The sequence below is a fragment of the Rhinopithecus bieti genome, unplaced genomic scaffold, assembly GCF_001698545.2.
Source record: "Rhinopithecus bieti isolate Rb0 unplaced genomic scaffold, ASM169854v2 scaffold_55123, whole genome shotgun sequence".
Lineage (NCBI taxonomy): Eukaryota > Metazoa > Chordata > Mammalia > Primates > Cercopithecidae > Rhinopithecus > Rhinopithecus bieti.
The window spans coordinates 71,256-85,881 of NW_016821273.1; the positions used below are offsets into that span (position 1 = coordinate 71,256).

At 38.0% G+C, this 14,626-nt stretch overlaps 1 protein-coding gene across 1 annotated transcript in view; it reads left to right on the forward strand.

The window, feature by feature from the left end:
* Positions 1-6,227: 6,227 nt before the first annotated feature.
* Positions 6,228-14,626, forward strand: part of LOC108520815 (deleted in azoospermia protein 4-like) — a gene marked incomplete at its 3' end in the record, with an annotated part of 24,308 nt that continues 15,909 nt past the window's right edge. The window contains exons 1-5 of the mRNA XM_017860359.1: positions 6,228-6,253; positions 12,827-12,973; positions 13,253-13,344; positions 13,900-13,951; positions 14,385-14,448. Coding sequence (XP_017715848.1) covers positions 6,251-6,253; positions 12,827-12,973; positions 13,253-13,344; positions 13,900-13,951; positions 14,385-14,448 — 358 coding nt within the window. The remainder of the gene's footprint in view (positions 6,254-12,826; positions 12,974-13,252; positions 13,345-13,899; positions 13,952-14,384; positions 14,449-14,626) is intronic.

Below are 14,626 nucleotides of genomic sequence, written 5' to 3' on the forward strand. Positions count from 1 at the left end.
GAAAACTAAATATTACTAGTTGATATTTATTGAAATATAATGTACCACAACCTTTTAATGTGGTTTTCAGTATAATCACAAGTCATGCAACTATCAGTACTAGTTTCAGAATATTTGTATCACCCCCGAAAGAAATCCCATTCCCATTAGTAGTCACTCCCCATTTACCTGTCTCTCCAACTTTTGGCAACCACTAATTTTTCTGTCTCTATGAATTTGCCTTTTCTGGACATTTCTTATAAACGAAATTATACACGATGAGTCCTTTAGTCCCAGTTTATTTCACTTCACCTGGTGTTTTCAAGTTTCTTCCAAGCTATAGGATGAATCAATACTTCACTCCTTTTTATTGCTGAATAGTATCCCATTGTATGGAGGATATACTACATTTTCTTTATCCATTCATTAGCTGATGGTCATATGGGTTGCTTCCATTTTTGGCTGTTAGGATATATGCTGCTATGAGAATTTATTAATATATATAAGTATTTGTGTGAAAATATGTTTTCAACTTTGGGGATTGAAGTAAAATTTTAAGACAAAAAAAAAGTTTTAATGCAAAATTCTTAGCATAGACTTGGATAAATGCTGTCCGTGTAACAAAGTGCAGATTAAACATCTTGCCTCTGTATCAGGCATGGTTTGACTTCCTGGGGAACAGGGAGAACTGGGAGATTTCCAGATGGCTTTGTTTTCATCCCAATTTGGTCCAGGCAGGAGCTGTCCCTTCAAGCCATAATCATCACCACCAAGTATCCATGCCCTACTCTGCATTTCAGGGGGGGCTGCTGAGCATCCTCACTCATGGTTGAGATGCTCGTCACTTGTGCTGGATAATTGATGACAATTGTGCTGACAGGAGTCTATTGGAAGCCCTCTCTGGACTGCTACTGGAAGCACAGAAGGCCCATACTTAACTTTTGTAAGGCTTTGGGGATTGGTACCACATTGTGCTGATTCTGTGGGAGCTTACAGTCTCTTGTTGGTATGCTGCACCCCTTTCAAATGATTCCTCCCAATTCTTTCCCATATACACATTTTCATTTCATGAGTTCTGCCTTTAACTACTTCTGTAATTTTTGACATATGCCAGTTAAAGACTCAAAGACAACACCTTTATTTTCTTGTCTTCTGTGCCCCTATCCATCTGGTGGAGAGGGTGCTTGGATTGGGGGGAAGAAGACATGAAAGGTCCAGTACCACCTTTCTTAATCTGTTCAGGCTCTTATAATAAAAATATCTGAACCTGGGTGGCTTATAAACAATACACATTTGTATCTCACAGTTCTGGAGACTGGCAATTTCAAGATCAGGATGTCAGCATGGTGAGGTTCTGGTGAGGAACTTTTCTGGGGTGCAGACTGCCAACTTCTTGCTGTATTCTTACATGGTAGAAGGAGTAACTAACCTCCCACCGTCCTCTTTTCTGAGGGCATCAATCCCATTCACCACAGCTCTGCCCTCATGAACTAATCATATCCCAAAGGTTCCACTTCCTAATACCATCATCTCAGGGACTAGAGTTTCAACATATGAATAGGTGAGGGGTTGAGAAGGCAAAACTTTCAGACTACAGTGTTGTTTGGGGCTTAGATTTGTGGTTTGGCTTCTTTGTTTGGTTACTTTCATGAGAAGAAGAGATTTAATACTTAACTTTGTTTCACTATATTACCCCTTTCTTCCTCCATGTAGTTTGCTAATATAGCATAATGGTTGAGAACTCAGACTTTAAAGTCTGACTGGGTTTAAATTACAGTTCTGATACCTACCAACTACGATCTCAGGCAAGTTATACAACCTCTGCGTATCTCTGCTTCCTTCATTGATGTTGTGTAGGTTGCCTGTCCAAGCTGTAGCTGCAAGAAAGGTTGAGAAAGTAGACTGTTTATTTCTAAATAAAGAAAGAGTCTCAAATATAGGGGAGCAAATTGTTTATGAGAAGTGCCTTCTATGGCAATGTTTCTTGACCTTCATTTTGCACATGAGCCATTTGGAGATCTTGTTAAAATGCAGATTCTGATTCAGTAGGTTTAGCACGGAACCTGAGATTTGACAGTACCCAGGGGATGTGAAGCTGCTGATCTGAGGATCATACTTTGAGTAGCAAGTCTCCATAGCACCAATTTTCAAATTTGGCTGCATATTGGAGTAACTAGAGAAACAATTCCTTAAAAAATTTACTGACTTTTGAACCCTGCACTCAGCCGATTTAATTGGTTTGGGGTAAGGCATGGACATATCAATTTTTTACAGTTCCCTAGATGATTCTAATGTACTCAGATACCTTTTACTGCATGCTCCAACTTTTTTCTTTTTGCAAGGTTATTTTAATTTCATTTTTCTGAGAGAGAGTCTCACCGTGTTACCAAGGCTGGAATGCAGTAGGGGCAATCTTGGCTCACTGCAACCGCCACTTCCCAGGCTCAAATGATCCTCCCACCTCAGCCTCCTGAGGAGCAGGGATCACAGGTGCACATCACCATACCCAGCTAATTTTTCGTATTTTTGGTAGAGACAGGGTTTTGCCATGTTGCCCAGACTGGTCTCAAACTCCTGAATTCAGGTCATGTATCAGCCTCAGCCTCCCAAAATGTTAGGATTACAGGTGTGAGCAAGCAAGCCAACCTGCAAGGTTACTTCTTTCCTCCAGCTTCCAAAACTTCTACTTTCCCTGCCTTGTTTGGTTTCTCTCCTTGTAATTTGATTATTCTCATTTATTAGGTAGAACAATTTGAAATTCTACTTTTTAGTCCCGTGGGCCAAACTTTGGGTATCTAAAGCTCCAGAGAGTTCTGCAGATCCAGTGTTTCCCAAAACTGTTACCTGTTGCCCTGGCAGAATGTGGTATGAAGTGATGCATAAACAAATATTGTTTTAAATTCAAATCGTTCTGTATTTATTTTAACGTCATTGTTCAAAATGTAGCTAAAACAGTACATCTGATATTGCAAATATTATTGTTAAGGACAAGAAGTTAATTTTTAAAACAGGTAAATAATAATAGAGGCTCAGGGCAGATATAACAAAAATCTTGAAATGATTTGCAAGTGATTGAAATTCAAGTGTGCCTATAAAAACATAGCCTTCTTTCCAAAGCCATAGGCTTTAGAAGCACAGAAGAACTGGCAGAAGTGTTCAAAGACACCAGCATTTTTTCTTCTTCCCCAACATATAGGTATCAATATAAAAATTTGTTTCTGAGCTCATATGAATTATGCCACTAATCTTACTCAACACATTGACATGGATACAATCAGTTTTGATCACAATATTTTTTTATTAAGAGATTTCACAAGATTTCAAGACAATAGCACCAACCTTTGAAAAATTCATGATCTAAAGAAAAGTAAATTGTAAGAATCACTCATGAAATATAAAATAGAAAAAATGTTTGATCTCTTAACCAGCTAACCCTTAACAACAAAATGGGTAACACTGTTCAGAATTGTTAAGAACTAATGCGCAAATCCAGAAAGTTAAAACTCCGAAGCAGGAGAAATTTTTTAAAACTCCACACCTACTTACATAATTTTGAAAGTTCAGAACACCAAAGAAAAATTGATCTTAAACAGCAAAAAGACTGACAGCAGATTTCTCAGTAGCAATAGAAAACTAGAAGATAACAGAGTAAAATGCTCAATATTCTGACTGGGAAAATACTTGTAAATCTAGAATTAGATATTCAGTAGAATTATCATGAAACAAAAGGGCAAAACCAAAATATTTCAGGCGGAAAAAAACCCAAGAGTACCACATCACACTGTCACACAAATCATAAGTAATTTGCTACAGGAACAAGGAAAATGATTCAGAAAGAATATTTGAGATATGCAAAGAAATGGTAAGCAAAATGTTATTACACATTTGTGAGTGGGTTTAAAAAATGATGTCTACTTTATATGATGAAAACAGGATAGAGCTAAAGTAGTGAATAACTTATAAACTGAGAGGCGGGAGGGTGTGTAGAGCTAAATCAACTTAAAGGCCTTTGTATTATTAGCTTTATATTTTAAGTTTACATTTTAAAATAGTAAAACAAACACTTAAATGCACTTAGAATGCATTACTCCAAATAGAGGAAAAAAATAACGTGAGAAAAAAATAACATTAAAAAAAACAAAAAAAAATATACACACAATCCAAAAGAAGCTTCTTCTGTAAGTCTTCTTCTGAGTATATTACTACTATCTTCTAGTTTCTATTGCTACTGAGAACCTTCTTCTGTAAGTTTTAACTTTATTTTTTGTAAGCCATTCTTATTCAAGGTAAGTAGCGTGTATAATTTCTTATTGTGAGCATATCCTTAAAGAATCATTTTCTCATGAGAATCGCTTTCAGCCTAGGTTGTAGAAGCATTCATCCAAGTTGGTTTTATATTTGCTTCTGCCAGGAATTCTAGATGCCCCATGTCTAGGATCTCTTCAGGCAGGAGACAGGGTGATGGTGTAGGAGGATCAATTTCTTGGTTTGCGGATTTCAGTAATTTGTTATAGATTTAAACTACGAACTTTGATGACATGCAGATCTAGGGTTTCAAATTTTATTCAGAGTTAAATACGTATTTTCTTCATCCAGAGATAGGACAAGCTTCCTCATATGCTTGTTCATGGGTGATTTACATTTTTCTTACTCCACCCTTTTCTTAAGGATTTTAGGGACAATGGCTTTTTGCACAGTACTCATTTCCAGGTCCCACCTCGAACCCTTACCTCCTGCTCCTAAACATCCACACCTCAAGTTAGAAGGAGTAACTACATTTTGCCCACATCTGGGAGGACCAATCTTCCTGGTTTCCTTAGGGACGTTGTAATTTCTCAGTGCTAAAACCTGTAAGTTCTGGGCAAATTAGTATGACTGGCTGCCCTACATCCCAGCCCCGATATCCAGGGCGGAAGAAAAATCAGTTGAACAAGTCATTGCTCTTGTTTTCAGTTTATTTTTGGTACTTGGAATTTCCCTTCTTTTTTTATGGGTTTAGCTGCCTATTGAATATAAAACTTTTTTTTTTTTTTATCCCGCATTAGTAGGTGTTAGTAATGAGACACTTCTCACGTTATAGAAGTCCACCATTTTGCCAGTACAAAAAGTAACATTTCAATGCTTTCAGTCAGTACAGAAGTGAAGTCTGAGGATAAAGGTCATAGCCACGTAGCCCTGTGTGTACAACAAGGTGCTGCAGTGGTCCCTAAAGTTATGTGACTGGCTCCACCAACTGCCCCACAGCTTGATGCTGCTCTAGGCCCTTGCTCTGACCTTGAGAATGTTTCAGAATTCTCTAGGAAGGCCTAGCATCTTCCTGTAAGGCCTAGATTTTAAAATGTAAAATCCCTGAGCAAAGAGATATTCTTTTATTCTGTTCACACCTGCATCTGCAGTACCTTGTAATCACAGGCACTCAGTAACTATTTCTTGAAAGCACAAACATTCTGAATGTCAAACCGGCATGTCCTCGCATCCAACCCCTTCTATCTCAAACTTGACAGAAAGTAGTCCAAGCTTCTGGCTCATCGATATCTCCTTCGTTTTCCACAGGTTGCTTGTTTATTTCTGTAGGTATTTTAAAAAGATGTGGGGTGAGTGTGAAACTTAACAGTGATTGTGCGTAACCCTCGTGGCATTCCAGAGCCGACTTGAAACTAGCTAGCACTTGACAGCAGTTAGATTATCATTTTTCGAAAAAACCATCCCATAAATATTCAGTAGCATACTTATTTCAAGGAAGTTTTGGAGATGATGTGTGCCGTGTTTGTTCCCTGTGAGGGGCGGTGCCTCCCTGGGACGCCAGGCACGGCCCTGCACAACACGCACTGCGTAGCCTGCGTACCGTAAGGCAGCGAACCCACAAACCAACTAGCGAGGGGGAACGCCGTCGTCCCCCGCAGCCCCCACCTAGACGCCAGCAGGGGGCGGGGGCGCTGCCACCCATTGGCTGAGGCCGATACCACGCGCCCTTGAAAAATACAAAAAGAATAAAGAATACCCGATCCTGGAGGCCCACCTCCCAGAATCCGCGTCCAGCCTCAGTGCGCCTGAGTTCTTCAGCCTGGCCGGGTTCACCTTTAGAGTTCTCTTTAGCTTGTCGCGCGCCCTTTGGATTTAACTTACACCTTCGCCTTTGGCGGCGCTTTGACGCACTCGAAGGCCCGCAGCGGGTTCCAGCGGATTTCACCAGCAGACCCCAGAAGTGGTGCGTGAAGGCACAGCGTCTGTTCGCTCTTGGCCCTGTGAGGAACTGCTGCCTGCCGCCATCATGGTGAGTTGAGGGAGAAGTCCTGAAGGGGCCAAGGCCCTGTGGGGTCTTCACCGGTGGGTGAAACCAGGGCTCGCCTCCACTCTCGTTTTCCCATGTTTGGGGAGGAAAAAAAAAAACACCCGCCTAGCGCACTATGGAGTAGTGGCCCACAGGGTGGGAAGAGGCGGCCTGGCAGTGTGGCGGCCTAAGAGTGAACAAGGCAAGGCCCAGAAGTGGGGGACACTGAGCAATGCGTGATAAGTGGGCCCGGAGAAGCACTGCCTCACAGGGCCAGTTGCAAGGGCCAGCAGCCCTTGGTGGGGGGCGGCAGCCCATTTCGCTGGCCCTGGGTTCTAATGCTGGCTAGCGGTTTTGGGCCCGCGGGTTCCCCATTCCCACGCCGCGCCAACCCGGCCAACCTCCAACTTCCTGCTTTCTGCGCACGGTGGCCTCCGCAAGATGGTGGCGGGCCTCCTGAGAGAGCTTGTCGTCTTGAAGTGGGGGGCCGAACTTCTTCGGAGTGGTTCTCGTCCCTGTCGCTTATACGGGGTTGGGGTGGCAGTGCGGTGCGGTGGAGTGCGGTGCTTTTGGGTTGGTTTGTGGGGGCTTAAGCGAGTCATGTGGGGTGTTCCTGAAAGGCACGTCCAGCTAGCTGGGGAAGCGGGTGGAGACTACCTCCCTGGTGGAAGTGGTTCTCTCACTGGTCCCTTGTATGGGGTAGGGTGGAGTTTGTGGGGACCTTAGCGAGGCATGTGGGGCGTCCTGCAGGCACGGCCCGGTAGCTGAGGAGTCTGGGCGGGAAGTGCCTCTGGTCCCCTGGTGCCTCCCAGCTGCTGGGTACTTGCTGATGGCGGTTCCCTCCTTGCAGTGGCGACAGGCACAAAATCTCGCCTGATACCATCTTTGCGGCCTGAAGTCGCCTTCAATAGTTGCCATTGATATTTTTAGAATCTTTAAACTCCAGGCACAATTTTTCCCCTCTAGATAAACCAGGAATCTTTGACAGAATGTCCATGTGGTAGATAATGTTGGCTGTGCATTTCCGTGAGTTTGGTAAATGCCCAGCGTTGGTTGGCAGCCACCGCAGATGCGGCTCTGAATACACTAACCAACCACTGAGTCACAAACGCGAGTTACATGCTGTATGTGTGTGTGTCTGCTTCGATAATTCTGTCTCTTCATTTTTAGAGATAAAAGGAGGAGATTTGTACACAGTTTATATTACCAAGTATAAACATTAAAATAAAAATATATAATTAAGCACCTATTATGTGTAATAAGTGTACTACATGTAGTCATACGTACTGATAGAAATAATCGCTTTGAGTTATAAGTAATAAATATTTACAATAATACTGTTCATTTTTAGAAGTAAAGGGAAGAAATGCTAATAGTTTCATCAATTTTTTTCTGATTATAGAAGTATGTTTACTCATTTGCAAACAGTCACACTAAGAAAATAGTAATCCATCTTAATCCCTTTCATCAGTTTTTTTCTGATTATAAAAGTAGTATGTTTATTCATTTGAAAACAATCACACTAAGAAAATAGTAGTCGATCTTAATCCCAACACATATAACCACACTTAATTTTTGATACATGAATGCCTTTCCAGCTTATTTTTATTCATGTATTACAATTGCATATAGATAGGCCAACTTTTAGAAAGGTTACATCATGCTGCTTTAATACTGTTTTACAACTTGCATCTTTCAATTAATGTGGACATTATTCTGAAGATAACTTTAATTTTCAATATATGTTAAAAATTTTGTTATTATTTTACGAAATTACCTTATGATGAATACTTTTCCAGTGTTAAAACTGTCACAGGCTGGGCGCAGTGGCTCACGCCTGTCATCCCAACACTGTGGGAGACTGAGGCGGGTGGACCACTTGAGGTCAGGAGTTCAAGAACACTGATGAAACCCTATCTCTACTAAAAATACAAAAAATTAGCCAGGCATGGTGGCATGCGCTTGTAATCCCAGCTACTCAGGAGGCTGAGGCAGGAGAATCATTTGAACCTGAGAAGCAGGTTGCAGTGAACTCAGATAGTGCCACTGCACTCCAGCCTAGGGAATAAAGTGAGACTCAGTCTCAAAAAAAGAAAAAAAAAATACTATGAATATCCTTGTGTAAATATCTTAGCACGCTTGTACTATTTACTCCTTGAGGTGAATTTCTGTCAGTGGCATCGTTGGGTGAAACCGTTTTGCCCTTTTATAACAATATTAAATTATGCTCCACATTAGTATAGTGGTGAGTATCCCCATATATCAAAATATGATACACCTTCTCCAAGGTACTCTTGGTAAAACATGTATCAGTATTTTCCCACTGACGGTGTGTAGAGTGATCTCTGTTCCACACCCTTTCCAGTGGAAGGTATTAAGATTTTTTAAATTGTCAACCTAATAGCTGGAAAATATTACACTATGTTGATGTGCAGTTTTAAAAATCATCAATGAGTTTAATCATGTATCATTAGCTTTTTAATTTCCCTTTTTAATTTTCTTTTTCTTACTGATGCATCAGAACTCTATTACTATTCATCTTTGCCATACATAGTGGCAAAGTATATGTAGTACTAATAAGGAGGTGCCCTGGTACCCTTAACTTACCCCTATTTTCAATGGAGATGGCTCTAGTATTTCACTTTAAGCTTAATGATAGGACAGTATTAGATTGATAGAAAATGAGATTCCTCTCTTTCTATTTTATTTAGGTTTTTAAAAAATTTAAAAATGAATGCTGTATTTTATTAAATACTTTCTCAATGGTGAATTAAAGTAACATGTCCTGAGAATGGAGTGTTCTTGCTTTGCCAATAAAAACGATGTTCTTTACTCCTGGAATTTTGCAATTGTGTTGAGGGGAGGGATGGACCATCTTGATTAGGTTTTGTTACTTGTATGCTGTTAGCTTTGTAAAATGCATTAAGAAATACTTTTTTCCTCTTTGAAAATTGAAGAGAAGTGTTTAAATTCCTTGATATCTTCTTTTGTGTTTTCTATTTTTATTTCAGGTTTCTGGTGTGTGTGCACACCTCTCTCTGACACACACACATACACCCAAGATATCTATTTCTTTCCAAGTTGAAAAAACTCCCAGGGAAACTGAGCCAGATGACATTGGGTCTTCTTTTTAAGACTGTTTGGTAAAAATTAAAATTTCTCCATGAGTTTACCATGTCGTTGATTTCCAAATTTATTTGTATAGAGTTTGTGCGTAGCATTCTTTTATGATCTGTGGCCACAACCCATTTTTCAGGTCTCATATATACTTTTGCTGTCTTGCTTTTTCTTGCTTACTTTTGCCAGGATTGTTTATTGCTTGAATTTCAACCTCGCCACCCACCACTCCCCGAGAATCTACTCTTCGATTTACCTCTGATTTTCACGTCATATTTTCTTAAATTTAGCATTCTCTATATTTACTCTTCTTCTTATTGCTGTGAATGTAACTTTGATGGATGATGAATATAACTTTGATGACTACAAATGATAGGCTTTTTCAAGGTCAGTTTATGTAAATACCAGTTTGCTTACGTGTTCACATAGTAATTGAAGTAGATTATACTGGCAAAGGAGCGGACATCCCAGGAGTTTAAATGATATTTTTTTCCAGCTTTTAACTGTCTTTGTCACTGGATTGTCTACATATAACAAGGAATATATTGTTATAAATAGCAATGAGAGTTGTGTATATGACGGTCTAAAAGCTAACGCCTGCTTACTATTCCAACATTTCTCATTTCAGAATTCACCAACTCACTAGAAGGTGTCATTAAAAAAATTACTTTAATGCAGTTTGTTTTCAGGATGCTATTGATGGTTATGATGTTGCTTACTTGAAAATTAAACTTTTGCTTATCCTAAGCATTCATTTATATTTTTGGCCATAGTTTAAAACTAATCAAAGGCTGTCTATTGATAGTGGATTTTTTATATACTTTACATAATTATGTATGAATACACACACAGTAGGAATTGAAAAATCACTGCTAATCAAACCATGGTAAAAATGGAGTACATTGCTTACTTCAATGTAAGTAAAGCCACCTGCTGCTGGAGGACAAGGACATGATGGTGACTTCCTTAATTTAAAATGTTATGATACTATTAAAGTGATTCAGTGAATTTTGTATGTATGATTCCAGTTAAGCAGAGACAGCCGGTTTGTAAGATCCAAACTGAAATCAAACTTGTCATAACATCAAATGACTTTTTTCCTCTTTACCAAACTACTGTTGTTTCAAGTATCTGTGTTATTATCGTATAGAGTATGAGAATCAGAAGAGACACAAGACATGTTTTCCAACAATTCGTTTTCAAGCAAGGAAACTTAAACTGAAGTCATGAAAAGATTTACATTACTGACCAATGACAATCAGGTTCTTTCCAAACAATAATTTTCCTCTTCAATTCTTGTGGCACTGTCACAAGGTTTCTTAACCCACACCCTTTTCAAATTTGGGACCAAATAATTCCTTATTGTAGGAGGCTGTCTTTACATTGTAGGATGTGCAGTAGTATCCTGGCCTTCAGCCCATCAGATTCCAGGAATACATCTCAGTTGTAACAGCCCATCTCTAAACATCACTAAATGCTGCTGGGGCTCAAAAATCTTCCTCAGTTGAGAATCAATGCATTTCCCTAACCACTAATAATCTGACATAGTTTTCTGCCAGATCTTACACCTCTAAATTAAAATGTATCCAACACTATGATGCAGAGACAATACCGTAATATAGCTTGTTTATCAAAGAAAAACATATCTGAAGTTCATCCGCAAATCAAGGGGGAATTGAAAAGGAGAGAAAGAAATTACAGGAGTTTTAGAATTCCTTTTGTTTTGTTTTATTCTGTTTGTGATTTCTGAATGAACTGAGAAGGGATTGGTAAATTGTCTATAAGGAAGGGAAATCTAATCAGGTTCCCAATAGTTCAAGATAATGCAGCTTCTTAGAAAGGAAGAACTTTAGATATAGTTTTTAAAATTTTTCTTTCACATCGTTGTCATGAAATAGCCGTATTAAAGGAAAGAATTAGGAGTGAGTTACAAACCGAAAATAGCAAGTATAAGCACAAAAGAATAGAGAAAAGCAATAAACTCAGCTTCAGATGATTTGGGAATTTAGAGATCATCTCTACCAAAGCTGTGTAGAATCAGTAACTTCTAACATCTTATTAACAAAGCAGGAACTCTACTTTCTTAATAACTTCTGTGACATCATTGTGCTTTGCAACAAGACGTATAGTTTCTTTCTCTTGTCTTTTGTTTTCTTTCAAACAGGTATATATGTAGTAGCTTTCTCTTTTGCAGCCTTTTGTACTTACCTTTTGTAGTCAACAGGCACTTCACCAAAGATTTTTAAATTAGCAATGTGCCATAGTTTTGTGGTGTTTCAATTAGTTCTTAATTAAAATTTCTCCAAAATAACAGCTAAAATAGTAAAGCCAAAAAGAAACTTGAAAAAAATTTACTAAAAATAAATTCAAATAACAGGACACTAACTTACATTGGCATACCAGTTTTACCACTTTATACATGCAAAGTGAATTCACAGATGTTATCTCATTTCATTCTCAAAGCAGTTTGCCCAGAGATACACAGCTGGCAAGTAAGTGGCTTATAACCACTTACCAGTAAGGGACATAAACCTGGATCTCTTGACTAGATTAATTTTTGTTTCACTATGCTAGATTGTTTCTCCAACATATGAATACTACTTCAGAAAATTTTACATTAACCTTAGAGTTTACTGTGGAAAGAATAAAGACCGTTCTAATCAGAATTGAGAAAATTAATAAGTTACATGTATGCATTTTTTTTTAATCTGAAAATAAAGATGGTATCATATATATCTGTTAGCCCACTTTGAAAATTAGAATTACCAATCAGACTGATTTGGTGTTACTCAGGAAAAGTGATTTCAAAAGATGCTTTTGAAATGCTTCCCTACCATGAGGGAAGAGGATTATAACCTGTTTTTTAGAAGGAGCTGTGACATGTGAACAATACTATTTGCATGAGCCATTTCTAAAGTAAAGCAGGTACCCTAATACAGGGAGTGTTAACATTGTGAAAACTCATGTTAATTATGTTGAAAAAGGCAAAGCAAGACAAATTGGTTTAAAACTTTGAGGCTTGTTTTCTTTTTGATGCGGCTTATTTTTTTTTAAGGTTTATCCTTAGTATAATCAGTAAAGTGAAAAGTTTATGAATATAGAACAGGATGATTTTAATAACTTTATATAAATCTGAACTTTCTAGTTTTGGATTTTTTTTAACTAATTTGCATAGTATTTTCACAAATACTAAATAAGTATTCTTTCACAGCATTGTACAAGACTCGGTGATGAGCAACACTGGGTTTAAGAAAGTACTATATTGTTTGGTTAAAATTCCGTACGGATATACTCTGATTAGTTTAGATCCTGAACCTGAACTAAGCTGCAGTGGTGACTAATTTACAATGAAAATACTTTTTCAAAATATCTTACACTTAAAACACAAAAATTATATCTCACATTATGTATGGGTTTTGCCTGTATATCTAATTATGATGTCTACTTTCCAAATTACAGCCTGCTGCAAATCCTGCGACTCCAAACTCAACCATCTCCAGAGAAACCAGCACCCAGTCTTCATCTGCTGCAGCTAGCCAAGGCTATGTTGTACCAGAAGGCAGAATCATGCCAAACACTGTTTTTGTTGGTGGAATTGATGACAAGGTATTGTATTCATACCTCATTTTTGCCTTAAAGTACATTATGAGCAATGTGATTTGGGCCCTGTTACAAACTTAATTTTTCTTTTTTTTGTACTTCATGGAGGTTTAGAATTGGTTTTACTTTTGACCCACAGGTACTAAAAATATCTTTGACAAAGAGCTACCGGTCATTTAGGTAAAACTGAGGGAGAAATTTTCACCTCGTTGTAGTGAAATTGTAGTAAAATTGAAATTTTTGAATGCTGAATTTTTACCCTGAAAGTTCAATTCTTTTCTCTAGATGGCTGAAGCTGAGATTAAAAGCTTCTTTGGTAGATATGGTTCAGTGAAAGAAGTGAAGATAATCACGGATCAAACTGGTGTCTCCAAAGGGTGAGTAATTTTATCAAAAATATCTGAATTCTAGTCACCTGTAGAGTATCAAAGAAGACTTCAGAAGTGATACTCTGACACATGTTTAAATGACATTTTTGCTGTGTTAGTTTCTTTCATGCAGGGGATAAAAGGTTATTGCCAGCTCTTCTATTTAATCATTTTTCTAATGTTTATTTTTAAATGTCTCCAATTCCTATTTCATACAAATGAGTTATCAGTTTTCTCAAATAATTGTTTCCCTTCATACACTGCACAATATCTTAAATTTTAACCATCTTGTCTTAGATAGTAAGTTAATTTCAGGTTCACAGATACGAATTCTTTGTTAATCAATAAAGTTTTCACACTGTCCTAATCTTAGCACATTTTGACAGTTCCGATTACGAAAAAGAGGTGTATTTGTAGAGGATCTGTCATGTACATCTTAACAAGTAGTTATCATGGTATATTATTTATCTTTTGTCATGATCACTTCTGTATATAGAATAGCAGAAGTTCTGAACCGTGTACTGCCTGATGGTGATTTTATACTTCATTTATCTGCCTTTATAGCTATGGATTTGTTTCATTTTTTAATGACGTGGATGTCCAGAAGATAGTAGAAGTAAGTAATCTAATAGAAAAATCTATTATTTATTTTATTGATACAACATTTACTGTTAGTGATATACTAAGTCTTGTGTAAAATTTGGAGAAAGATACACTTTCTGTTCAAAATCCAAACTTAGAGTAACCACATAACTTGTTAGATCCTGTTTATTTTTGACTGGACGCCTAGGTTCATGAACTACAGGCAGGAAGAGTTGTAGAAAGGGTGATGAAAAGTTTTTGATCACCTTTCACTTGATGCCTCTTGACACTGATTAGAGTAGTAAGGGTAAGTAAGGTAACTTCATGATGACAAATTTTAATTTGGTGTGTAGTTATCACTGATCTTCTATAATAGTAGAAACTTCAGAAGACTGTATGTGTTCACCCAAGTCTTGGAAGTCAAGACTTGAAAATTGAGTCTAGTTTTGTTACCGTTTTATTTTCAGTCACAGGTCCATATCCAGGGTAAAAAACTGAAGCTGGGCCCTGCAATCAGAAAACAAAATTTATGTGAGTAGGAAAAGACATTGTTCTTTTTGACACGTGTAGATTTTCAGATAACTAAAAATAGGCTTTTTCCTTTTTGCTTTTTAAAAAGGTGCTTATCATGTGCAGCCACGTCGTTTGGTATTTAATCCTCCTCCTCCACCACAGTTTCGGAATGTCTGGAGTAATCCAAATGCTGAAA